The sequence below is a fragment of the Balaenoptera musculus genome, chromosome 16, assembly GCF_009873245.2.
Source record: "Balaenoptera musculus isolate JJ_BM4_2016_0621 chromosome 16, mBalMus1.pri.v3, whole genome shotgun sequence".
Lineage (NCBI taxonomy): Eukaryota > Metazoa > Chordata > Mammalia > Artiodactyla > Balaenopteridae > Balaenoptera > Balaenoptera musculus.
This window is the reverse complement of record NC_045800.1, coordinates 79,415,587-79,442,915: the sequence shown is the minus strand read 5'-3', so window position 1 is coordinate 79,442,915 and position 27,329 is coordinate 79,415,587. Positions and strand designations below refer to the sequence as shown.

The 27,329-nt window shown below is 44.6% G+C and overlaps 1 protein-coding gene across 2 annotated transcripts in view; it reads right to left on the bottom strand.

The window, feature by feature from the left end:
* The window catches only part of NID1 (nidogen 1), a 94,768-nt gene that overhangs the window by 51,204 nt on the left and 16,235 nt on the right, over window positions 1–27,329 (bottom strand). The window contains exons 2-8 of one of the 2 annotated variants that reach the window (XM_036829301.1): window positions 18,344–18,643; window positions 15,970–16,196; window positions 12,704–13,074; window positions 9,880–10,032; window positions 6,088–6,339; window positions 3,249–3,449; window positions 939–1,184 (exon numbers count right to left, since the gene is read on the bottom strand). In XM_036829301.1, coding sequence (XP_036685196.1) covers window positions 939–1,184; window positions 3,249–3,449; window positions 6,088–6,339; window positions 9,880–10,032; window positions 12,704–13,074; window positions 15,970–16,196; window positions 18,344–18,643 — 1,750 coding nt within the window. The remainder of the gene's footprint in view (window positions 1–938; window positions 1,185–3,248; window positions 3,450–6,087; window positions 6,340–9,879; window positions 10,033–12,703; window positions 13,075–15,969; window positions 16,197–18,343; window positions 18,644–27,329) is intronic. The other variant, XM_036829302.1, reaches the window with a different exon arrangement.

The window sequence follows — 27,329 nt, the reverse complement described above, 5'->3', positions numbered from 1 at the left end:
CAGGCCCTGAGCACACAGTGAGTATCAGAGTGTTTTAAATGCCTGGCCATCAATAGGCACATGAAAAGATGCTCAACATCGCTAATTATTAGAGAAATGCAAATCAAAACTACAAAGAGGTACCACCTCACCCCGGTCAGAAGGGCCATCATTAAGTCTACAAATAACAAAAGCTGGAGAGGGTGTGGAGAAAAGGGAACCCTCTTACACTGTTGGTGGGAATGTAAATTGATACAGCCACTATGGAGAACAGTATGGAGGTTCCTCAAAAAACTAAAAGTAGAACTACCATATGGTCCAGCAATCCTACTCCTGGGCATATATCCAGACAATTCAAAAAGATACATGCACCCCTAGCAGCACTATTCACAATGGCCAAGACATGGAAACAACCTATGACACGGAAACAACAACAAATGAACTTATCTAGGAAACAGAAATAGACTCACAGACATAGAGAACAGACTTGTGGTTGCCAAGGGTGTGGGGGAAGGACAGGGATGGATTGGGAGTTTGGGGTTCGAAGATGCAAACTGTTATATATAGAATGGATAAGCAACAAGGTCCTGCTGTATAGCACAGGGAACTGTAGTCAACATCCTGCAATAAATCATAATGGAAAAGACTAAAAAATAAAATAAAAATCAATGCCCGGCCATAGGCAGCTGCAGCCCTTGGATGGTCTACTCTTTAAGGTAACTCAAAGATTATCATTCTTCTCAAATGGAATAATGAGGAGGCCTTAGATTAGCAGAACAGAGACGGATAGGTTTTCTAAGAATCATAAATGAAAAGACGTTTATTTCTGTCGGGAGCTATTTCAGCATAACTTTCTTCTTCTTACTGAGAGTAAGAGACGAAAAACAACACGTCAGAAGCACCGAGAGAGCCGTGCAGGCAGACACACGCAACGCCCAGCCTGAGCTGCCACCTCTTACCCCTCACAGGACCGATAGAGTTGCTCAGAGCATAGCGCAAGATCCTCTCCTCCTGGTTGTACAGGACAAACACGCTGTCCACCGAGAGCTGCTGGGTTCTGGGCAGGGCTGGCCGGGAGTTGTCGTGGACGCACTCCTGGAAGGTGATGGTCTGGCGCCACTGGTAAGTGTGGACGTGAGAAGGGGCAGCGCCGTCCCGCTCGGGTTCCGTCACTGTGTACTCCCGGCTGGAGGATGATGTGATCACTGGACGCAGGAGGGAAGCAGGGACACAAAGGAGAGATCTTGAGGATACGAGAGGCTTAGTCAAGGGCTCTAAAACCAACAGCAGTATTATCTGCCCACACTGCTACCAGAAGAGAGATCGGACGGAACAGCATAAATAAAACTATTTATTTCAGCATTGGGACTCATTCTGCCACCTAGATTTCCCATACTATTATTGATGTTATTTGCATTAGGAATAGTTACTGCTTTTTCTCATCAGGTGCTTCTCTATAAGTTCCTAAGTCACCCAGGACCAACCCAGAGTTTAAGGTCTGATGGAAGGAGCACGGGCTTGGAGGGAGAAACACCTGAATTCACACCTTGCCCCTTCGCTCACAAGATGTGTGCTCATAGACCAGTTACTAACTTCTTTACCCTCTGTTTCCTTTCCGACATGGGTTGGGGTGAGGATGAGATAATGTATGTAAAATTTCTGGAATCAAGCAGGCTAATACTCTTATTAAGACACACTACCATTTATGGAGCATTTATCACACGACCAGCAGAGTGCTAACTGCTTTATATGGGTTATCTCACTTAGGATTCAATAAATAGAAGCTGCTATAAATAACCCTAGATTAAACGGTTCTCTGATATATAAAAATGAGACACTAATAGGTTTCAGTAGCCAATTTCCATAGAGCTGTGAGCAAATCTCAATAGAGAAGGGAAACAGTCTTCCCCACTTAGAAGACAGCTCGCTTTTCACCCATACAATGAAAATCTCAACTTCCTATTTTAAAAAAAGTATAAAAGACTCTTCACATCTGTGTGCTCTGCTGTAGTTCATAATCAAAGCCAGAGGATACATAAAAGATTAGTGTAAGTTGCCTTCTGTCCAGCTCCCACGTGCCAGGCTGTCAGAAACACCATCTGCTCATAGCCTGACTTGCAGACCGGGGTGCCACGGCTCCTTGCACCTCCTACTCACCCACTCGTTTTCCCCAGGAGAGCCGAAGCAAGCCACAGAGCCATGGTAATGGGTACAACCTTTCTGGATGGCCATTTAATAAGAGCCTTTAAAGAGTCTCCATTGTTTGACTTGGCACTTCTATTTCTAGGAATTCGGTCAGAAAAGAATCAGGAATGTGGTCAAGATTTATGATGAAGATGATTATTTCAACTCATTATGAGAAGGAAAAAGTGGAAATAACCTAAGTTTTAGAAAAGAGAATGGTTTACATTGATAGCCATACAATAGAATGGTAGAGATTCATTAAAAAGTGTTTGCAAAGCCTATTTAATGAAACTATCAAGTATTCATAATTTGACGCTAACTGGAAAAGTGAAGATACAATAATGTGGTATGACTGAAATTATGTAAATAGAAACTATATACTTGACTGGAGAGTATACAGTAGTATTGCATCAATGTTAAATTTCCTGATTTTGATGAGTGTACTGGGACCGTGTGAGAGGACGTGCTTGTCCTTAGGAAGAACACGTGAAATATTTAGGGAATGAAGGATCATGGTGCCTACCGCTTACTCTCCAAAAAACCCCATATATATATGTATGTATGTGAGAGAGAAAGATAAAGTAAATGTAGCAAAATGTTAACAACTGGTGAGGCTGGGTAAAGGATATGTGGAAACTGCTATTTTCAACTTTTCTGTAAATTTGAAATTTAAAAAGTACATACAGATGTATATTATAATAAAATTATATTATTTTGAAATTATATAATATGATGAGATTTTACGTTGGAATATTATTTGTGTTGGTATATATACATATGTTGGGATATTTTTTATATGGAAGGAAAAGGCTGAAAGGAAATACACTTAATCTAATAATAATTGTGTCCTGGTTTTACATCTGTAAGTGATGCTTATTTTCTTTTCTGCCCTAAATTCTCTCCAATGAGTGTGCACGATCTCTATTAGAGAAAAGGTGATTTGTATAAGGTACCCCCTGCACTTTCCTCTCCGAAGGCCAGGAGATAGCATGAGCTCAGGGCTGGAGCCTGTGGGTGGCGTTGCCCCGGGACGTGGCGCTGCCCCGGGACGTGGCGCTGCCCCGGGACGCGGCGCTGAGGCTCACCCTGGTGGGAGTAGTGGTAGAGCTCCGTGTAGGGCTCGATGTGCACCGAGGAGCCGAAGGCGATCTGCGGCACTCGGCCCTCCAGCTCCGTGTCGATGGTCAGGTGTCCGTGCTCATCGATACCGCTGAACTGCTGCTTAATGAACAACTTGCCCGGGTGCCCCACAAAGGTCACCTCAGCCTGGCGGGTGAATTCGCCCCCTGCAAAGCAAGGTCAGTCTGTCACGTTGCTGTCAAGGAAGCCACCCTCATGCCCACCCTGGGCTCACTGTGGGGACGGGCTCACACCTCCTCTGCAGATGCTTTAGTCTGGTTAGTAGAAATGGGGCTGTTGACACCAAGGACGGAGCTGGGACATCCATATGGCCCAACTGAGTCACGCGCAAGAAACAGAAGCTGCTTGCCAGCTGCAAACCAGCATCTGAGACGGGTGGGCTCATGGCTTGGGCTGGAAAAAGCAGGGGATAGGAGTTGGACCCCCAGCTGTACTGGGTACTGGTTGGGTGAGCTTGAACAAGTTACTTAACCCCACGGAGCCTCCATTTCCTGATGATGAAAAAGGGATACAATCTGTCTTGTGGAAATTAGACACGTACGTTAAAACGTCCTCTGCCAAACATCAAGCGCTCCAGGACGTCGGCTGTGGGAATGACTACTGTAACAGCTAAGCCCTGGTCAGGATGGGCCAGTTGTTCAGGGCAAACTATCACCAGGCCCAGAAACCATCCTAGCAGCACATACTAAGGTCCTGGCTCAGGACCTCCCCTTGGTCTGGGCAGGGAAGCAGCTCCCGACAAGCAGGAAAAAATACCCCCCCTTCTTCCAGCTTCCTCCCTTTGCCACCTTTGCAGACTCCCGATAGCACAGCTGGCAGCTATTTCACGATACGTGAGAAGTATATGAAATTTACATTTCAGTGCCCGTGAATAATTTCATTCCAACACAGACATGATCATTCATTTGCATATTATCTTTGGTGCTTTCGCTCGACGACGACAAAGTTGAAGACAGTCCCCTACATACGGATGAGTTCTGTTCCGAGAGCACATGCTTTAAGTCCAATTTGTTCGTAAGTCCAACAAAGTTAGCCTAGGTACCCAACTAACACAGTCGGCTATCTAGGACTGTACTGTAATAGGTTTATAATACTTTTCACACCAATAATACATAAAAAACAAACACAAAAATAAAGAAAACATTTTTAATCTTACAGTACAGTACCTTTAAAAGTACAGTAGTACCAGCTACATCACCGCTGCTTTTACACTTGCTTCCAGACATCCTGGGCTTGAAATGAAGATACTGTACTACCGTACTCTATACAGTACTGTACAGTGAAGTACACAAAAGCACAACCACTTGTAGAGGATGCACTCACGTGACAATGTACGCCAGACACGTGAACTAACTTACGTGATTGGACATGCAAACGTAGGTTCGCATCTTTGAAAGTTCGCGACTTGAAGGTTCGTATGTAGGGGACTTACTGTAGCTGCAACAGAGCCCGAATAGCCTAAAACATTTAGGCAAAGCTTAAAATATTTACTAACTGGCCCTTTGCAGAAAAAGTTGGACAACTCCTGCTTTATAGCCCCCAGGTCCCAGGCAGATATCCAGCTGATAACACAGGGGCAGTTAAGAAGGACCATTGTAGTAACAAAGATTCACTGTTGTAGGGAATTTGTAAAGACTCCCTCAGCCTCCCTGAAGTTGATGTAAGTTACAAAGGACCATCCATTTAAGTCAACCCATAGTCAAGGCAACACCCATATGAAATGCTGTGCAGCCAGCCAAGGAGTAGGACCTGTGGATCTGGCCACAAAGCTCAACTACGTCTGCAAAGGGAAGAGCATGTGTTTGCAAGAGAGCCCGAACATCGTTATGCTACTCAGGGTACACATGCCTGTGGGAAAGGGAGAAAAAACACTGGGCCATAAATAAGGTATCTTATACCCTTTTCAAATATACATCCTCTCCTTTCTTAAAACGTCCACATTTCAGGAAGTTAGGTATTTATGCTCTGTAACTTTGGGAGGGGTGTCTATGCAAAGCCCACAGACCCTGCCCTCAGCAGTGTTTTCACGATAAAGCCGTGGCTGAAGCTCCAGTGAGGCTAGGCGTGTTGGAGAAGGCAGGTCTAGGTAGTCAGAGGCAGTGGCTATGTACCTGTGCCCCAGAACAGCAGGCTCCAGGTCCTGGGAGCGGCCAGGGATCAAGGATGCAGGCTCCTCCACCCAAGCAGTTCCGGGAAAGGGCCTCCAGCACAGCGGGGCCAGCCTCGGCACAGCATGGGAGAGGCCACCACAGCTCCAAGGAAGCATCTCCTCCGCTCCCGCCCACCGACAACCTGCCCACATGTCCCCTAAAGACTGAACGTTCCCCGACGGGACACGGTCTCTGAGCAGCTCCAAGGAAACTCAGGTTTCCTAAGACTCATGAGGATTATGTTTATCAGGCTGAATTTACCAGCTAGAAATGACAGGTTCCTTTTCTCCAAGCAGATACTGAGGAAATGTCAAATATCAGTTTCAGATTAGTTGGGAATTTGGAGGCAGGCTGGATAAACAGAAGGAGCTCCGTACTTTGGGTTGTGAGGATATAGGAGCAAACATCATTTGCTCTGCCTAAATCTAAATCTCCACCCTGAAATCGCTCCCTGATCAAAATGCAATTCTAGACAGTCTTAGTTAATGTATATTAATTGAAAAACTTCTTGATAAGTTTACCTCAACACCTTATTTCCAGAGCCACAAAATGCTTATTGGTAAGTTATTTGCAGACATGGATTTCCCTTTCCATTCACCCCAGCCCATTAATTTTAAGGTCTGATGTCAGTTACCTGTGATGCTGAACCCATTCTTGAATCCATCTTGCTCCACGGCAAACATCCATCCAATGATGCCTCCAATAGGGGCCAGAGGAAGCAGAGAGTACCCGATGGTCTCAGGAATGGTGCTGATGGCTGTGTAGGAGCGCCCATGGTTCATTACCACGTAAGAGTGGAGGTCGGTGTTCTCAAAGACAGTGGGAACTTGGCTGTTCCCCACAAAGACCTTCCCTTTCACCTTGCCATTAACTCTCTGGGGGGTACCTGAGTGAGAAACAAAGAAAGCAGCCAGCCCTTCAGAATAGAATAGTATGTCTGGTAGGACCTGTACGTATAAAAGCAAAGAGTCAAACAGTGCTGGGGTAAAGGGCTTTGGGGTAAGTGAAAGCAGCTGTTCTTCCCAAAAAGGCAGTTCCTATGGCTGTGTCTATGAGCCTTACAAATTCCAATTTCTTCCTCTCTTCCACGCTGATGGATAATGGACAGCAGAAAAGTGAGACCCATTGTTTGATGCAGGAATGTCTGAGGCAAATAAAACCATCTCATAGAACAGTATCATGGATGGTCTAGAACTAGGTGACATAAATGTCTCACTTTTGAGAGTATCAGGGACAGAATCAGTCATTTCACTGGGACAGCAGGGCTAAACTGGATGGGACATTTGGTTGCCTGATCTGTAACACATCTTAAAGAGCATATCCGGCTCAAACATAGGACTGCCACTCTGAGTCCTGGACCTTCACTCAAGCCAAGCCAGACAGAAGTGGCCACAGCGGATATCGCAGGCCACACAAATACGCCCTCTGACCCAGAACCAGCTTGTGGGCTGGGGTGTGTTTGTTGTTGATCGTTCCATTTAGCCAACTGGGAAAGATGTGAAACTTACTATGGCATACTTAAAAGCTTTCTTCATAAATTGCTAAATAGTATATGTATAGGACACCATTTTTAAAAACCACATTAATGATAAATGTTAGCATACACTTAGGGGCAAATATCTGAAGGGATGTACACAAAACTGCTACCAGCGGTTAACTCAGGGTGATATGGTGAACTTTCATTTTCTATACTAGATATCTCTATAATGTTCATATATTTATAACTTGCATATATTCATTATTGTTTAATCGGGAAAAGATAAGCTATCAAGAAATTAAGTTGTTCTTGCATTTGAATAAGAAAACTGAAGGTTACCACATGACCCAGCAATTCCAACTCCTAGGTATATACCAAGAGAACAGAAAACATATGTCCACACAAAAACTTGTACACGAATGTTCTTAGCAGCATTATTCATGATAGCCAAAATGGGAAAGCACCCAAATGTCCATCAATTGATGAATGGATAAACAGAATGTGGTATATCCATGAAATGGATATTATTTCGCTAGAAAAAAGGAATGAGGTACCTGATACACGCTAAAACATGGATGTACCTTGAAAACATCATGCTAAGTGAAAGAAGCCAAACACAAAGGTCCCATGTTGTAAGATTCCATTTATATGAAATATCCAGAACAGGAAAACCCGTGTTGACAGACAGTAGATTAGTTGTTGACAGAGACTGGGGATGAGGATAAATTGAGGGTGACTGCTAAGAGATCCAGGGTTTCCTTCTGGAGTGATGAAAATGCTCTAAAATTAGAGGTAATAGTTGCACAACTTAGTTAATATACTAAAAAGAACCAAATGGTATACTTTAAGTGAGTGTGTTACTTACATCTTTTAAAAAAAAAAACTGAAGGAAGAGGTAAATAAGTCACCTTGGACTGTTCAGGTTTGATGTAGAATTAAATTCTATCACTTACTGATTGTGCATATCGTGTTTCTCTTCCTAGATTATAAATGTCTAGAGACAAGACTTTCACACCCAACTCCCTGGCTCCGTCTTAGCAGAGGTTTCTGTGCACAGTAAGTTCTCAGGAAAGTTTGTAGAATAACCTGAGACAAACGAGCCCTCATCTGAGCATGGTCACCGGTGTTCTGAAGACTTTCTGCTGTGTTCAATATGCCTTAGCTGCTAAACAGGGTCACTGAGGGACTTCCCTGGCGGTCCAGAAGTTAAGACTCCACGCTCCCACTGCAGCGGGCATGGGTTCCATCCCTGGCCGGGGAACTAAGACCCTGCATGCCACGCGGTGCGGCCCCCAAAAATAAAATAAAATAAAATAAACAGGTTCACTGACAAGCCAAGGCAGACTCGACGCAGCGTATTTCTGCAAATAAACTATGTCATTACACTGGGGGATGCTGTGAAGTTAGAAGACTAATATCAAAAAATGTCTCCCCCCCCAAAAAAAAAAAAAAAGCCTCCCCCAAACAATTACAGAAACAAGCAGGAAAGCCAGGGGAAGGAAACCAAATTTTTTCCACCAAACTTGGAGCTAGAAAACTATTTCAAAAGTAGCAAGACTCCAAAAAATATTTAAACCCCAAAACTATGACGGGGCGTGTATAGAAGGTCAAAAAATGTAGCCAAGCAATCTGTCACATCTGAGCTTCCTGCCAAATGCAACCTATCAGCATTTCCAGTCTGATATTTGGCACAGAAAGAGCTAATGAGATTGCTCTTTGAGAAGAAAGGTTCACTGTAGATTTTGGAAGCTGCTCCCAGGGTGACAGAAATATAAAAGCCAAGCCTAAAACAAAGCAGCAAAGGTACACCATCCCTGGGGCGGTGGGCTTTAGAAGAAAACAGACAACACATTTATAAACATTAAAAACATCCCCCCAAATTAATATGCAATGTATACAAAATTTTCTTTCGTTGCTGCAGATAGTATTTAACTATCTAATTGTGACCTAGGAGGGAACTTTTTTATTTTAGCAAATTAAAATAACTGATTTAACTTTAGCTATGGCAGGGGATCTGAAAAACAGAAAAGCATTCCTCCAACTGAGTTTTATTTAGTTGTATTGTGTGAAGCAGTTGAGGTTCCTCATTAAACACACGAGGAAAATGACAGGTGACAAGTGAGGTCACTTGGCATCTGAAGGAACAAATGTTGAGTATGGTTGGTTTCGGTTTTGTTTTAATTCTGGTTTATGGCCTCAGGTTCCCATAGGTCTCCCTCTCTAAGTAAACTCTTAACCGGACCCTCTAGACTTTGGAAGAGAAGATCCTTCTGACCATCTGAGAATGTCAAGACTGGTTGGTCCTTTTCCGGGGACAGAGCTCAGAACTGATGCCAGCCCACTGACGCCAGCTGAGTCCGTTTTGGAGTGGGTCCACAATGGGTCTGGGCTCCAGAGCTGTGATGCACCCCTTATGCTCCTCCATCACCATGTTGGGATTCCAGGGGCATGAGGACAGGAAAGTCTTTACCCACTACACACTTTGGTTTCCACCAGCCCACTGTGGCCTTGCTGGAGTTGAACCACCATTAGGATGGTGTGAGTGATGCCAAAAGAAAAGGTTTGAAAGAAACGGAGGAAAATGGGGGGCACTGACAATTCGTGGTCCAGGCTGCAAAATTTCAACACTTCAGCCTTTGTCTCACGCTAGGGACAGTTGTGAAGATGGGCTCCTAATGGCCGTCATTTCAGAGATGGAGAAACAGCACAGGAAAGAAAGAGACCTCCCCTTATTAGAAAAAAAGAACACTCCCCAGGACTACCCCCCGCCCCAGTAGAAAAATACGGGCAAGAACGGGGAATGAGAGATTAACTATCATTGCCCGACTGAAAATACCACCCCCGTTTACAGATCTGGGTAAACGAAAGATTTCACAGCAAGCACCAAAACAAAAACTCCACTCCTCCCCCTTTCTCCCCCTTCAAACGGAACAGACAGAAGCAAAGTACCTTCTGCAACACATTGCCGGCCGTTCCCCGTGTAGCCGGAAACACAGCTGCAACAGAAGCCGGTGGCAAAGTCCCTGCACTCTGCGTGCACGGAGCATTGGTGTCTGTTGTTGGCACACGTCTGGCGGGAATCTGTGTTGTAGCTGAAAACTGCTTGGAGAGAACACAGCACACCTGTAAGTGCTTCACAGGGCTCTGGACCAGGAGGCTCTCTGACCCTACGCCCTCAGCTGTGCAAGACTTGACATCTGCTCAGGCAATTCAGACCCAGGGCTCCCTACCTGTAGCCACTTAAATAGTACAGTGGTTCCATTATTCAAACCACCAAAGCAAATGGGTCTAAAGGGAGTTTGAGAAATCACAAGGGTGAAGTCTTTAAAAATGCTATAATCCAGTGTCCTCAGTATCATGGAATCAATATTAGGTGACTGCCACCCAATGTCAATCTTAATATGGCATCCATTTAATGTCGTCAGATCTGCTTCACATTTTGGGCAGGAGGGACCTTAAAATTTTTTTAAATTATCTTTTATTGTGGTAAAATATCTATAACATAAAGTGCCATTTTAACAAGCTTAAATTTTTTAAAAAAATTTTGACCCTTTCTTCTCACCAGGGGATAAATCAGAAGCTCTTGAGTCAAAAGATGGTTAGAAATAATTCCTCAGTCATACCTGGTCTAAAAGCCCTTGACCCAAGAATCAAGGAGAATTTCTCCCTATTTTAAATGTCTCCCTCCCAGGTTCATTTTATTGGATGATGAACTAGCTCATTAAACTCAAAAATCCAGAGCAAATTAATTTGGGATGAAGTTCAAAAACACGAGAGGGGATGAACTTTTAGAAGGGATAACGACCCACTTTATAAATGACTGTTATGAGTGAAGAGAAAAGTAAAGTTTAACTCCAGGTAGACTCCATGAGTCCTACATACCCAGAAGGGAATTTCCTGTATGTATAAAGTTGGCGTTTGGAGCTGAGAATACTTGGGCCCTGAGCTGAACGCATGTGAGGCTACTGATTGCTTAAGCCCAGCTCCCAGCGGGTCTGTTATTGTCGATGTATCTGTGGGTGACTATTCAAATCACACCAGGAATGCACTGCTGGCTACAGAAGACTGACCTTTCTAATAAAAACAGTGAAATAACTGGGATCGAGGGCAGAAAAACAACTCTTTTAAACACCGTTGGGGTTCAAATCTAGGCTTTTCTTTTTACTAGTACCAAGGAATATACTACCATAAGTTGCTGGGGCTAGCTATGCTCTCATTTAAGTGATGGCTTCACAAATGAGAATTTCATAGACACCTATGTGGGGTGAAAGCAGGAGGAGACTCAAAACTCACCCTGCAGGTAAACATATGTGCAGGTAAACATATGCAATCCATCTTGGGGCGACCACTCTGAGACCCAGCTATAAGAGCAGAGTGCAACGTGCTAGGTGTCAGCATTACCCCAGGAAATCCAGGGTGCCGTGTGTGTAAGGGGAGCCCTGAGACATGAACCACGTCCTTATCATGTCACTAAGGGCAGCTTCTCCATTTCTGTGCCTCAGAGGTAAGTAAGCACACTACCCTGGCCACCAGATCCTGTCCATGCTTTGGGATACTCGATAAGAACAAACATCCGACTATTGCTATGAGACAAATCACAAGTAAGGAGAAATAAAAAATGGGTGAATAATGTGGAATTGAGTAGATGTTTTGAGGGCCTTATGATAACTTCATAGTTGAAGCAGTTGTGCGTCATAGTGAACATCATTTAAAGGCTTGGACCGTCCCCTTGATAGGAATCTTAATGGATTATAGGTCAACCTGAAGGGCAAAAAAATAATGAACACAGTCTAGTTCAAATGTCTTTTATAAGACAAATCAAAGCATGCTGGGGTTCCAGTGGTTTTCCCTGAAAATGTAGCAAAAATCTGATATAATACGGTTGACTAGAAGATATTGTACTTTAAAACCATCCTCAAAAAGGGGATCTGGGGCTTCCCTGGTGGCGCAGTGGTTGAGAATCTGCCTACCAATGCAGGGGACACGGGTTCGAGCCCTGGTCTGGGAAGATCCCACATGCCTAGGAACGGCTGGGCCCGTGAGCCACAATTACTGAGCCTGCGCGTCTGGAGCCTGTGCTCCGCAACAAGAGAGGCCGCGATAGTGAGAGGCCCGCACACCGCGATGAAGAATGGCCCCCACTTGCCACAACTAAAAGAAAGCCCTCGCACAGAAACGAAGACACAACACAGCCATAAATAAATAAATAAATAAAATAAAATAAAAAAAAAAAAAAAAAAGGGGATCTACTTATTTTGTAGCTTTAAATGCTCACAAACTAACTCTGAAACTGATAGGGCCCGGGAGGAAAAATAATCAACCATCCTCCTTCCAAAACAAAGAGGAAATAAATTTCAAAGATAAACCGTGTCAATAGCCAAAGGAACTTCTAAAATGTTTGTTCAGGTGGGTGAATATATTGCTGATCTCAGAAGTCACAAATAAGGAAGGAAATCTGACTATCAGAATAATTCTAAAGCACTTTTCTCTTTAAAACGGAAAAAAAAAAGAAAGGATAATAGGAGACTTGAAAGAGGACATGTTCTACAGTCTCCATAACCCCAGCCCTAATGGCCAGATCCCTTGGAGTCTCTGAAGCCTTCAGGCCCATCGACCGATGCCCTGCAGCTATGAGTTCCACCTCTCCTTCCCCAGGCGCTCATCCTTACAAACCACCAAATAATGCACACAGCTGACACCCCGCCAGCAATGCTCCCCTGTCTGGAAACCCAAGTATCCAAGAAGGTGCCACCTGCAACGGAAATGGCCTTACCAACTCCTGTTTCCTCAACTTCATCCACGTCTATGACCTGTGGTTGCTGCTGGGGAAACCTCTCCACTGGCAGCTGGAAAGATCTGGTCCTCTCCGTGGGAGGTCCAGGGGGTCTCTCAGTAGCCACGCGGCGGGGGGAGAGGTCACTGGGCATGTCGTATGTGCCGGTGTCTCCCCTTCCCCGGGCCTCATAGGGGAAGGACGTGGTGCCCGTGTCCTCCAGGCTCAGAGATGTCACCGAGTCATAATCGTCATCATACTCTGCTCCGTCGTCCAATCCCAGGTTCACGTCCGAGGGCACCACGCCACTGGCCGTGGCCGGACTCCCAATCTCAAACACCCAGATGCCCTGCTGCCCAGAGTTGCTGCTCCTAGGGGGAAGGACAGGCTTCTTGGAAACAGGCCAGCAACCCACAAACAGCCCCCAGCAACCAAGCAGAAGGAGCCCTGGGGATCCGTGTCAATCTGAACCCCATCGCCTGCTTCTGCCCGCAGCCTCGGTGGAGGATGAGAGAGCAGACGCAGTCCTGTCTGGTCCTCACAGAGCTGAGACCATCCAGGGGGATACGGTGAGGCTGTATCCAATGGGCACAACCCTAGCAAAGGCTTAGTCTCGGCCATTCGAGAGGCACGCTTCAGGCCTTAAAATGCAATTTATAGGAATCACTGGTCATGTGCTTTACCATATAAGCAACCTGTTGACCGGAGTCATCCATTTTCTCAGTTATTCTCTTTCCAGGGCATGGTGTGATATGATAAGAAATATGTATTTGGTCCTTGTCTCTGGTTCTGGCATATAACCCCTAAAATCCCTGTAATTTCTGGAGTGATAAGAGTGTCTTTTTGTATGCTAATGAGATGGCTGGTGGCTGGGGACCCTGGGTAGCTTCAGGATGGGGGCTGGTCACTAGGAAGAATAAGGCTTGATTACAGGGTTGGAATTTTCTTCCCCACGCCCTGACTTCCCGGGAGGGGGGTGAGGAGTGGGGTTGGAGAATAAGTGAATCACCAATGGCCAATGGTTTAATCAATCATGCCTATGTAATAAAAATTCCTAAGTGATGAGATTGACAGAGCTTTTGGGCTGGTGAACACATCAAGGGGCTAGGAGGGTGGTGAGCCCAGAGAGGACATGGAAGCCCCTCACCCACTCTTCCTCCCATACCTTGCCCTATGCATCTCTTCTATTTGGCTGTTCCTGGGTGTATCCTTTATAATACACTGGTAATAGTAAGGAAAGTGCTTTCCTCAGTTCTGTGAGCCATTCTAGCAAATTATCGAACTTGAGCAGGGGTTCATGGAAACCCCCGATTTATAGCTGGTTGATCAGAAGTGCAGGTGTCAACCTGGGACTTGCAAGGGATGTCTGAAGTGGGGGCAGTTTTGTGGGACTGAGCCCTTCACCTGTGAGGTATGTGCTGACTCCAAGCAGTTAGTGTCAGAACTGAATCGAGTTATAGGACACCTAGCTGGTGTCTGAAGAGTTGGAGAATTGGTTGGGGAAAAACCCCTACAAATTTGGTGTCAGAAGAGTTATGAGTGAAAATAGTACAGAGTTGGTTTATTAGAAAGCCCAACACTGTTAGCTGTGGAACCTTGGACAGGTCTCAGTTTACCTTTTTATGTTCAAAGGGTGTAGTGAAATACAAATGATATTGAGAATCTAAAGGCATTTTATAGTTATAAAATACAATAGAATAACCCTAATCTCTACTTCTTGCACCACCATTTTTACTGTTCTTCTGTGTGTGATTGGAAGTGTTCCTATAAGAAATTATGTAAAATGACCAGCTCATACAATGGAAAGAAGGGACATACACTACTTGGTAGAGAATACTGAGCAAAAGATTGGGGTTGGACAGGGAATGAGGAATCAAGAAAGTCCTGCAGAAACTGGACGTCTAATCAATCTGTCTGCTTGGGACTCAAATAAAGGCAGTGATATGTCGGAGCTTGCTTGAACCAGCTTGTAAAAAATTAAATTATATAAACTTACAATTAAATAATCTATATTAAAAGCAGAGGCAATCAAAAAGATACTAATACCCCAGTGTTCACTGCAGCACTATTTACAATAGCCAGGACATGGAAGCAACCTAAATGTCCATCGACAGGTGAATGGATAAAGAAGATGTGGTACATATATAAAATGGAATATTACTGAGCCATAAAAAAAGAACAAAATAATGCCATTTGCAGTGACACGGATGGACCTAGAGATTGTCATACTGAGTGAAGTAAGTCAGGGAAAGACAAATATCATATGATATCGCTTATATGTGGAATCTAAAAAAAAAAAGTAATAAATAAACCTATTTGCAAAACAGAAATGGAGTCACAGAGGTAGAAAACAAACTTATGGTTATCAAGGGGGAAGGGCGGGGATAAATTGGGAGATTGGGATTGCCATATACACACTACTATATATAAAATAGACAACTAATAAGAACCTACTACATAGCGCAGGGAACTCTACTCAATACTCTGTAATGACCTATATAGGAATAGAATCTAAAAAAGAGTGGATATATATATGTATAATTGATTCACTTTGCTGTACAGCAGAAACTAACACAACATTGTAAATCAACTATACTACAATAAAAATTTAAAGAAATAAAAGCAGAGGCAATAAATACTTGAAACTCATCCCATCTGTATTATGTTACTATTAGCTATGTTCTTCAAGTTATTTGAATCTACTGCACCTCTATGGTGAGAATACTATATAATGGTTCACCTTTTCTCAACCCCAGGTTGAGCGACATGATGTGAGCAGCTGGAAACTGGCCATGGTAGGAGTATTTACACCACGGAAAGAGGCAAATGCTATAAATGAGGGCTTCCCCAACCCGCCTAAAGCCAGTTGCTAAGCATTTACCAGCACACCGTTAAAGTGTAGAGGAGTTTTAGACTCAATTGGCAATATGAAATTGGGAGGGGTTTTCTCAGCCTTGGGGTCATAGCAGGAGATAGTTTTGAATAACTTGTATTTCTAACTTTATACGTATAGAAGAGATGGTAAAACTGTCTCAAATGAGAATGATATCTAAAAACTTGGATACCTGTTCATTCTAAGAGTATACTCCCTTGAGTTCATCAGAAAAACAAAGTACTCCATAATATAAAAATTATATACAAAATTTAAATCCATGGGAACATTTTTAGGTAATGTTCTATATTGCCCATTACATTATTCTTAATAAAACAGTAAAATGATAATCTTATTAAGGGGAGAATCTACTGAAGAACAAAAAAAAGCATACTTGGCCAAGTTTCCAATTGATTCTCTGTCATTAGCAAATACATTATAAGCTCCGTCACTCTTCCATATTAATCCTACTAAACCTTGGCTGAAAGCAACCACTGCGGGAACTTGGTTCTCATCCTTCTTTGAGAATGTCGTATAGAACTGCAGACCATCTTCAGGATAAAGGAAAATGGCGTAGGTGCTGGAATCAGAGGAGGCCAGAACAGCCTGGAATGTGTTTCTCTGTGAAGATGAGTTAAAATTCAGTTACTCAGGAAAATATCTACAGATCTTAAAATGTGCTCTTCACCAGATCGTATCTAAAAAGTACAGAGATGGCAGTATTTACACCTCATTCTAAAGAAATACTTTTGTAACAAGGACCAAGTATTCCAGGATAATTCCACTTAAATATCTCTAAAGCTATGTCAACATGAAATTTTCTAATTAATCAATGAATACTTTCTGCATAACTGTGACCCTAAGGTTAATGAAAAATTACAGAGATGGCACCTCCAGGTAGTGGCCTAAATCTCATGCAACTTAGCAAAGTCTTACCCGCAGAATTTGTTTCCACAGCCATTAAACATATTCAACCACATTCATTATTTAGCTGATTGAGCCCAAGCACCGTGCAGTAAGAAAGAAAATGAGCTTTGAGAGAAAACAAATCTGGATCCAAATCCTGCTCTACCCCTCATTGACTGTGTGACCTTGGGCATGTTACCTAACCTCTCTGAACCTTGATCTGTGAATCTGTAAGATGGAGATGAAGCCACCTACCGCATAGAAATGTTAGGAGGACTACGTGAGCTGGCATATGAAGGGCCACAGAGAACATATTCCTAATGTTAGTAGCTCTCCTACGCACCAGGCATTGTCCTGAGCACTGTGAAGACGGATAAAAGTACGGGATCGCCGCACTTGAGAATTTACAGTCCAGGTGGGAAAACTGACATGTGAACAAAACACTGCCAAGCTGGAGGATAGATTCTGTAATGGAGTCGTGTGCAGGCGAAGTGCCCGATGCTGGGAGGAGCGGGGGCAGAGGAGGCGGAAAGAACAAGCAGGAGCTGGACACGTGCAGTGAGGGTCACGGAGAGGCCATCGCAAGCAGAGAGCACAGCTAGTGCAAGAGATTGTGGGTAAAACAAACAAGCAAAAAGCCTCAGCAGGGAATTGCAAATAATCTGATACAGCTGCTGCAAGGGGGTGCAGAGAAGTAAGAGTGAGGGGAGATTTGGCCCGTGAAGCAGGCAAGAGCTCTGTACAAGGGGCTGGGCAGGTATCACTCAAGTGAAAGGGATGCACACTCGAGAAATTGAAGGTTTTAAACAGTTTTCAAGCACAGCACTCAGGCAGATACAGGTGGCAAAGCAAAACGAGTCAGAGAGACTTCTCCAAAGTGTGCTCTATGGGATGCAATGTGTCTTATTTGGAAGGGAAAAAGGTATGGCCAAAAGGTTTGGGGATGGCTAAATTAAACAAAATTAAACAGGTTTCTGTACTATAGGACTTTCCAGAGTGAGTCACCATGAGGGAGATATAGTTTTAGCGCTTCCCAAACTTATTTGGTCCGAGGAGTCCTTTTCCTCAAGGAATGTCTGTGGGACCAGTGTTCTGTGGTACACACTTTGGGAACCACCAGCTGGGAACATCCCCCATTTAAAGGGAGTGCTTTTGGGCCTTTCAAGTTGCTCTCTACCCTGTAATGCTATAAAAATTAAACAATGGTGGAGCAAATTTATTTTTCCAAGGAGAAATCTAAGCATGTCCTAAAGAGTCACCTCAGATCTAGAGATGGCTTCTTCAAATATTCCCCTTCCTTCAAGGGCAAGTCCAAGCTCTACACACCCTAACACCTTTCCCAACCACTGCATCCACAGAGACTCCCATCCCTGGTTACGATGAAACTTGTTTGCTGAACCATCCACATGGTACAAATGGGTTTTGTTCCCCCCAACTAGAGTGTGGGTCTGGTCTTTATTTCTTCACACCTCTTGGGACTGCTTTATTAGTTTAACCTATCACTTCATATTAATAAATTCTCTATTTATCTAGAAGCCACCTCCCACTATCCACCACCCAAAGTAAAAGCAGCTAGGGCTGTAATTTATAAGCCCTGTTCTTGCCATGTGGCAATCTTCTCAGGAATTGGCTTTCTTTACATCTAATCATCATTACAGCATAGATTTATGTAGCCCTGCAGATAAGGTTTTGGAAGTTTCAGACCTGCAATAAACAGCTTACTAGATTTTGCTTTGGATGTCTGTCCAGTCTTTATCAATCGCATGGGCGTGGTGTACATCAGAGTAGCACAAACCAGAAGACCAAAGTGTACAAAGCCAACACGTTAGACTATTTGCCCTTGTGCCTGGGTGGGTGCTTACCTTGCCTTCCTGGGCAGGGTCCTTGCTGGGCCCTTGGTAGGGAGCCACGGATTCCCAAGTGACAACCACCACGCTACTGGGCTTGAAAGAGACTTCCGGGAACCCTCTCTGGACACACTCCGCTGCCAGCTGAGTGACAGAGGGAGATAAGTCTTCCCGATAGTAAACCTTCCCAAGGCCGTCTGTCGTGTCCAAGTCCGCCAGGAAAGGGGCGACTGCTCCAAAGGTCGGTGGGAATAGCCCAGGATGGGATTCTTTGGCTGGGGGCTCACTCATGGCAATAATGCCGTTTGTGGTAATCTGTACAAAACCAAACATCATTAAAAGGAGTGCAGAAACTTACAATCAAAAATTGGGAGCAACCCAAATACCCATCAACAAGAGAACAGGTAAATAAATTCTGGCCATTTCATACAATGGAATACTATACAGTAATTTTCTTAAATACACAAAACAACATGAGTGAATCTCACAAATATTAAGCCAAGCAAAAGAATCCAGACACAACAATAGTACACAGTATATGATTTCATTTACGTGCGATTCAAGAGGAAAATGGTGTAGTTCAGTTAACTGCAATTAATCTCAAATGTACACAAAAGTTGCACTTGTAGAGTACGTAAAGATAAAATTATCTCAGCTCTTTTTTCCTTGAAAAAAGAAAGAAAGGAAAGGAAAAAAAAAAAAGATGTGCAGAAATGACGTCTTCTTCAGGGAGACTGAGCTCCCGTTCACAGAATGCTGTCATAGTGTATCAAACATGACAGTGTGTCAAATACAAAAAAAACTGGAGAAAGACATGATCCAGAACTGTAAAACTCAGCATTCTTTTCCTAGGGAGGACGGCCTGGTAGAAGGAACAGGGGCAAGAATCACAGGACCTGACTCTGGCATAGTCACCAGACCTTGGGCAAGGGTCTTAAACTTCGCATCTTAGGCTTCCCACGTGTGTGGTTTGTGGCACACGAAGGACCATTCAAACATAAGTCATCATCAAAGACTGTGTTAATTTACTCAACAGAGTAATCATTACAAACCAGGGCTGTGCTAAGCACTGTGGGTCCACAAATAAGTAGAACCCAGGCTCTGCCTTCAAGGCACCCACAGTCCAGAAGGACACGGAGATGGACTAACACAGATGATAAGACAATAAGCAAACAAGTGTCAAGGAGTAAACGTGAATGGGCCACGATGGTGGCATTATTTTGAACAGATTAATGAATTAGATCAATAGCTAACATTTATTGAATGTTTACCATGTTCCAGACTTCTTACTAACATCTAATCCTCAGAAGAACCCCGTAAAACTAGCTATTACTATTATCCACATTTTTCTGAGGTGGAAAATGAGGTAAGTTGATCAATTTGTCCAAAGTTACCAATAAGAGGCCTCACCGGGATTTGAACCCAGGGAGCCCGACTTCAAAGTCAGCCCTCTTAATCACTACATGTACAGCCTTCTTGAAACCAGTTATCACTTCTTGAAACCAGTTTATAGCCTATGAAAAGACTTCACTGTTCTTATCTGGCTAAAACCCATATCCCCTGGGAAAATGGGGAAGGGACTAGAGCCCCCTGGCGGTGGGCGTGCTTGGGCCTCCTGCAAAGCCAGGCTTAGAATGAGGCTTTGAGCCCTTCCCACATCCTTGTTAGTGCACAGTTCAGAGAACACCACGCCAGTGATCTTTTTACTTCCGGAGTCTATGAATTAAAAACAAAAAAATCCCTAATCCAATGGGAGCGACTTTGCATATGGCCCTGGTTTGCACTTCAAGAGGCTACAGATTGGAAGAACACAGCAGCAAAGGGAGTTACAATTCTTCAGGAGTTCATTAGAAGGCCTGTGGGTTTTCCAGGTCACTTACTTCCCTCCCTCCTCTTCCCACGGCCTTATCCTTCAGTCACTTCAGACCTCATTCCTAGAGAAGGGGGCAGCGGCCGACAAGAAGGAAAGGAACTTAAGACCAAACTCTACAACATGCCAAGAACCAGGTAAACTTCGATGTGATGGAGCCAATTTGGGAAGGGAAAAGAACAACAGGTTTGAGTGTTAAGTGTGGACCTAGCAAGATCCTTCCTTTTTACCAAGTGTCACGGTCTGTTAACTGTTCGGGTGACATATTTTCCATCATCACCTGGCACCAGCAATGATTTTCTAGAATGCACGGACAGGCTGCAGAGAAGGGAGTCAGGGAAGGAGCCTCGTCCAGCTGGTCTCCTGCCCTCTTCGCCTCCACCCCATCCAAACATCTCCCAGCACAAACATCCTGATTGGGTTGCTGTGTGAGAGCGTGGGAAACGGCTCACTTTCTCAAGCCGCCAGAAGTTGGCAGTTACCAGCTGCCAGTGGGAAGTGATCACATGGAAGCCACATACAGACAACTTGGTTTTCAAAAGCTGTTTTCCAGTGAAATTTAAATCAGGCCAACAATTTTGAAAATGTTCCCGGTGCCTTACATTATTGAGAATCTGGGCACAGGAATTTCTACTTTCACAAGGAACGCTTTAGGAATTGAGTTTTTAGACAAGAAGCATGACGCCCTGCCTGCAAATGCTTTGGACAAAGACCAGATAACCCTCATTAGTATTAGCAGGAAAATTATTTTTCAGGCAGTTTTATGGCACATTCAACTCACTTGTCTATGATAATGAAGAAAAGATGTCATACACAGAACACCCGGAAGTTTCATTTGATTCTTAAACTTCTTAGTAAACGTTTTCAGTTTTTTGCTTTTTGGGTTTTTTTTTAAATTTATTTATTTATTTATTTTTGTCTGTGTTGGGTCTTCGTTTCTGTGCGAGGGCTTTCTCTAGTTGGGGCAAGCGGGGGCCACTCTTCATCGCGGTGCGCGGGCCTCTCACTATCGCGGCCTCTCTTGTTGCGGAGCACAGGCTCCAGACGCACAGGCTCAGTAGTTGTGGCTCACGGGCCTAGTTGCTCCGCGGCATGTGGGATCTTCCCAGACCAGGGCGCGAACCCGTGTGCCCTGCATTGGCAGGCGGATTCTCAACCACTGCGCCACCAGGGAAGCTCACGTTTTCAGTTTTGTTTTTGTGTTCTTCCAAATGTAACAATTAATGGCAGACTTGATGAACGATATTCCTTTACATTTGGGTGCCAGGCTTATTTCACAAATCTGTCCAGCTCATGATACTGGCCTGGTTCCTTTTCTCCGTCTTGTTCAAGTCGAGCAATTCAACAGAAGGGCAGGCGCACAAAGGGCCTAAAAGGCACTTAGGAGGCCAGGAGGACAGACCTGGGTACCACTGAGACAGGCTGGGACCTGCGACCCTCTACCAGAGCGCTTGCACTTGGACCTGGACAGACGCCTCCTCCAGCAACAGAATACAAAGAAACTATAGGGGACTGAAAATAACTGTGTGCATGCGCAGTTGGGACAAATTATGAACAATAAGATACAAAAAGGCCACAAACCAATCGCCACTTCTGAGGTCCCTGGAGCAAAAGCAGGGTATTGCGCGTGCCCCCTGTGCACAGCACCACCAAGGGGGTGGTCAGGCCACCTAAGCCACCCTTCCAGCCCGACCCACCAATCTGCTCCCACCCTCACCCCATTTAAGGCACCAGCTCACCGCGTCCCCCCTAGGAGAACAAGCAAGCAAGGGCACCTGTTTCTTGTTTTTACCCCTCAAGCTGCAGCCCAAGTCCCATTAAAGCCTTGCCTGAGTTTCTTGTCTGGCTTCTTATCAATTTCTATTGATTAAAGAATCCAAGGACCCAGGTCGGTAACACCATCTCCAAAGGGACTAGACTGGGGACCACAGAGAGAGTCACGCAGCCTGTCCAGCTGCCCAGGGCTGTCGCAATAACAGCTATTCACCCAGTTGCTTAAGCCAGGAAACCTGGCAGTCGGCCTTGATTCCTTGCTCTTTCTCATCCCATGTCCTGCGTGTCCGGCCTCCAAAGTATACGGGCACTTTCTCCATCCCGGCGACCACCAGCACCCCTCTTCCCCACCTCCTGCACCCATATAACGGGCTCTTTCTCGCCTCTTCCAGGGCTCAGCTGAAATAACACCTTCGAAGGGAGCCTCCTCCATCCATCCAGTGTGGGCTCCCCTGGCGGGCCCCTCCTCCTCCCTTCCCTCACACCTGGCCCCCATTTATATCTCCGCCTCCTATTTGTGTCCTTCCGGGCACAGACCACAGTGTGTAGGGATCTCACTGACTCACCTGCCAGCTCTGGCCGCTCTCCCCACCGCCACAGTACATCCCTTGTGGTCCAGGACCAGGTCCGTCTTGGTCTGTGCCATAGCTACAGAGCTTATCCCCTGCCTGGCACACGGAAGCTCCCTCCCTTCCCGACTCCCTACAGGAAGTGCAGAGGGGAGGTTCATAGGCATAAAGCCTCCCACCAAGGCTGTTTGAGAAATACTGCCCGGTGAGCTTCGAGGAGGGCCACAGCATTATGTGTCCGCGGTTCTTCCGCTGCAGTGCGACACGATTTACTACAACACTTTGCATAAATGTGAACCGATAACTCAAGTCTGAGCAAGTCTCTAGATCTAACTACCACTTTAGAGGAAATACAGGGGACAGAAGCACACTTAGAGGATACCATAGGGATGTGACCAGCAACATCCAGAATATGGGACATCCTGAAGGACAAATACTCAGTTTCTTTAATAAATGCATGGAAAAAAGGTGAGGGGAACCTGTAGATTTCAGAAGTCGTGAGATATATATCTACTAGACGTGATGTGTGGTCTTCAGCTGGATCCTGATTTAAACCAGTCAACTGAAAGGCAAATAAAATATTTTATGAACCTATGTGATATTGGATGACATTAAGGAAATATTGTCAACTTTTTAGGTGTGATCATGATTTTGCAGGGTTTTTTTTTGTTTTTGTTTTTATTTTTGGCTGCGTTGGGTCTTCGTTGTTGTGCGCGGGCTTTCTCTAGCTGCCGCGAGCGGGGGCTCCTCTTCGCTGCGGTGCGCGGGCTTCTCATTGCAGTGGCTTCTCTTGTTGCGGAGCACGGGCTCTAGGTGCACAGGCTTCAGTAGTTGTGGCACGTGGGCTCAGTAGTTGTGGCACAGGGGCTTAGTTGCTCCGTGGCATGTGGGATCTTCCCGGACCAGGGCTCGAACCCATATCCCCTGCATTGGTAGGCGGATTCTTAACCACTACACCACCAGGGAAGTCCCCGTTTTGTTTTTAAAAAGTCATTTTTTTACAGATACATTCTGAAATACTTACAATGAAATAAAATGTTTGGGATTTGTTTAAAAACAATTCAGTTTAGGTAAGAGGGGAGAATATTAAGAATAGGTGGGGATATAGGTGAAACTAGACACACCATAAATGGATACATGTTGAAGCTGAGTGATTCATGAGAATGCATCATAATATTCTATTTGTGCATATGTTTAAAATTTTCAAAATGAACTTTAAAAACTAGATAATGAAGTGATTAATCTAAAGTTTAAAGTTTCTAAAGAAAGGCAGTTAACTTTTATAGCTAAGCCCACATGAATGCTCTCTGTGAGGAGGAGGGCCCACGTTCATTGTCTGAATTCCTCCTTCCCCAGACTGGTCCACCCCTTCCCTCACAACCCCTGCCTCTCCTCTACCAGAGATTTTTAGGAATGTTAGTTGCACTGGGCCCGCTAGATTGTGTTAATGAGTAGAAGGTGCTGGTGAAAGCAGGTTTAGTAATTAACATGAACCAAAAGTTGCAGACGCTTGAGGCTCCAGGTGCAGGGCCCGGAGTCCAGAAAGAAACAATTATTAAACATAAGTATTATACAGCAGTCACCAGTATTATTTTCTGTTCACCACTTTGTGCCAGCCGAAAAATTACGTGGATTATAGAACCAGGTTTTAGTTTTGATATGAATGTTGGTGAGGAAAAGTCTAGAGTAGAAATACATGTGCTGGAATTTTTTTTTTTTAATTTATTTATTTTTGGCTGTGTTGGGTCTTCGCTTCTGTGCAAGGGCTTTCGCTAGTTGCGGCAAGCGGGGGCCACTCTTCCCCGCGGTGCGCAGGCCTCTCACCATCGCGGCCTCTCTTGTTGCGGAGCACAGGCTCCAGACGCGCAGGCTCAGCAATTGTGGCTCACGGGCCCAGCCGCTCCGCAGCATGTGGGATCCTCCCAGACCAGGGCTCGAACCTGTGTCCCCTGCACTGGCAGGCAGACTCTCAACCACTGTGCCACCAGGGAAGCCCTGGAATTTTTTTGTTTTTAATTGCTTGCACTTCTCCAAACTCACCATGGTGTTTCACCTACTTAACACTGCATGGTTTTGCATTCATGGTCCCCTTGGCCTCGAAGACCCTCACTCAGCTCCTGTCCGTGGCAAAGTCCCATTTCTCCCTGTGAAGTCCTCCTGCCCTCCCCAAGCAGGGTTTACCACCAGCTCCTTTACATCTGCACCTCTCTCTATCTTTTGTTAAAAAACAGAACAGGCCCAAAATGGAGTCGCTTATGCTAAGCCCCACATCACCAAACTGAGACTTAATTATAGTTTCCACTCTATATGGAATCTTAAACCAGTCAATCAGAAACCACCTGATCAGCACTAGTGACATCATCTGCTGGGTAGACCCCTGCCCTCCCCTAAAGAAAAGTAACTTTGCAATACTAGGACCTGCTTTTTTTGGCCAGATAACTTCCCTGTTCCCACTCCCTCCTACCTATAAAAGTCTTTCATTTTGCATAGCTCCTCGGAGCTCCTTTCTATCTGCTAGATTGGATGCTGCCCAATTCGAATCGATTTTTGCTCAAATAAACACTTAAAATTTTTAATATGCCCCAGTTTATCTTTTAACAGTTCGCAATCAGCACCTTGGAGTCCTGACTCAGGAGCCCTGAGTCCCAGTGGCACCAGCACACTCCTTGCTGTGGATTATGTAATAGGGAAGAACAAATCTAACTCTATATTGGATCTGTTTCTTTTATTTTAACCTTGAAGCAATTATACTCCAATAAAGATGTATTATTGGAAAAAAAAAAAAAAAGAATGTTGCCTGTAGCCTGAAATATACAGGACAGCCCATTCTCAAGGCTTTGAACTTTAAAGGTATAACACTTCTCCATTCATATAGAGATAAAAAGTTGCAGAACAGAGAATAACATTTGTCTTGTTGGAGGCATTTGTCTTGTTGGAGGTCTACAGGAACATCATGACGTGATCTACATGGTCAGCTGCAAGAACGAAGGATTCTGACACCAAGAAGTGTGCAACAACCAACCATATCTCCTCCCCCTTTTCATACAAAAGAAGCCTGAATTCTAACTCGGGGAAGATGGTTCTTTGGGACACTAGTCCCCCATCTTCTCGGTCTGCTGGCTTTCCAAATAGAGTCACTATTCCTTGTCCAAACACCTCTCTTGATTTATTGGCCTGTCATTCAGCGAGCAGTGTGAGCTTGGACTTGGTAACTATAACATGGCAAAACTCTTGTGAAATTTTTTTTTTTTTTTTTTGGCCACAGGGCACGGCTTGCAGGGTCTTAGTTTCCCAACCAGAGAGCGAACCCACACCCCCTGCAATGGAAGCTCGGAGTCCTAACCACGGCACCGCCAGGGAAGTCCCGAAACTCCTGTGAATTGAGTGCATTCCTGAGAAAGTCTGTCTGTATTATTGAGGGCTAAAGTAATAATAATGATGATGATGATGATGTTATATTATTGTCTTAAGGTAACTCTAACCAAATATTGCCTCACTGAGGCTTTTGGTAGCGTAATAATACATCGCTTCTTTATTGAAAAACAGCTACATCCAGCACACTGACCAAGGTAAATACCGCCCTGAATCTTGCTGACAGTTCACACTGGGAAAAAGAAGTTCCTTCAGCAAAGTTAATGTTCAGCTCAGCGTGTTACTAGCGCAACTTGACACCCCTGTACAGAACACACCTATTCACTCACCCCAAGGAACCCACCAAACAATAGGCTCTTCATCCAGCTGCACCATCAGTTACATCACAAAACGCCCCCGGGTGAAAATGCAAGCCTCACAGGGCTAACAGTTGGAGCCACTTACTTAACAATTGTTTCAACTCAGCTGACAGTAAGAAGAGGCGGGACAGAGCACTAACTCATAATGAGGAAGTGGCCCGCATTTAAAAAAAAAAGCACTTCCAATCTCCCGTGCATCTTTAAAGTGAACTTACAGGCAAATGAAGCCCTGGAGAAAGTCTAAATGCAGATAGATACTCCATACATTAAAATTATGTGTTAGATTCCTTATATACAAGCAAATCTTTTTTGATGTCAATGAGCCTGGTAGCAGGCCCCAGGGCAGAATGCTCTTCCCCGGCAACCCTGAGGGGAAAGCCTTCTTTAAAACAGATGTGGTTAAGAATACTTGAGGTAGGCACAAATAAGAAACAAATGGGCTCCTTTTAGAAATGCAAAGAGCGGTACTGGGAAGACAATGAAATTGCTTGCAGTTGCAAAAGCAAACTCCACGGGTGGGAGGAAGCAGGAACCTAAGGTAAAATAATTTAGGCCAAAGAAGGAAAGGGAAGCAAACGCTTACGGCTAGGTTTGAGGCCCTTTACTAAAGCTGTTTGCATTTTTTTAAAATTTAATACAACCACCCCTCTTTTCACGTGTATGAAACAGACAAGGAAATGAGAAGAGACTTAATTTAGCTTCATGTCACACAGCCAGCAAGTGACGGGACCAAGATTTGAACCCACATCTGGTCGAGTCCATTACCGGTGCTCTTTCTGTTATACTCAGTTTAGAGAAATGGGGAGCAAAAGTCCTGGAAGTTGCAAAGCTTCATGGGATGGCTCCATGGATAGAGATTGGGCAGCTAGAAAAACCTAGAAAATGAAAAGGGCCTAAGAAAAGAAAAACTTGAGAAAGAAGTCCCTGAAACAGCCTGAACTAATGATACAATCAAGGTGGAGGTTAACTGATTCCGGCCTAGAGCCCAGAGGGGACCTGGGGCCTGCCCCACTTGAGTGGTACTTGACAGTTTACAAAGCCTTTTTACTCCAGTTATT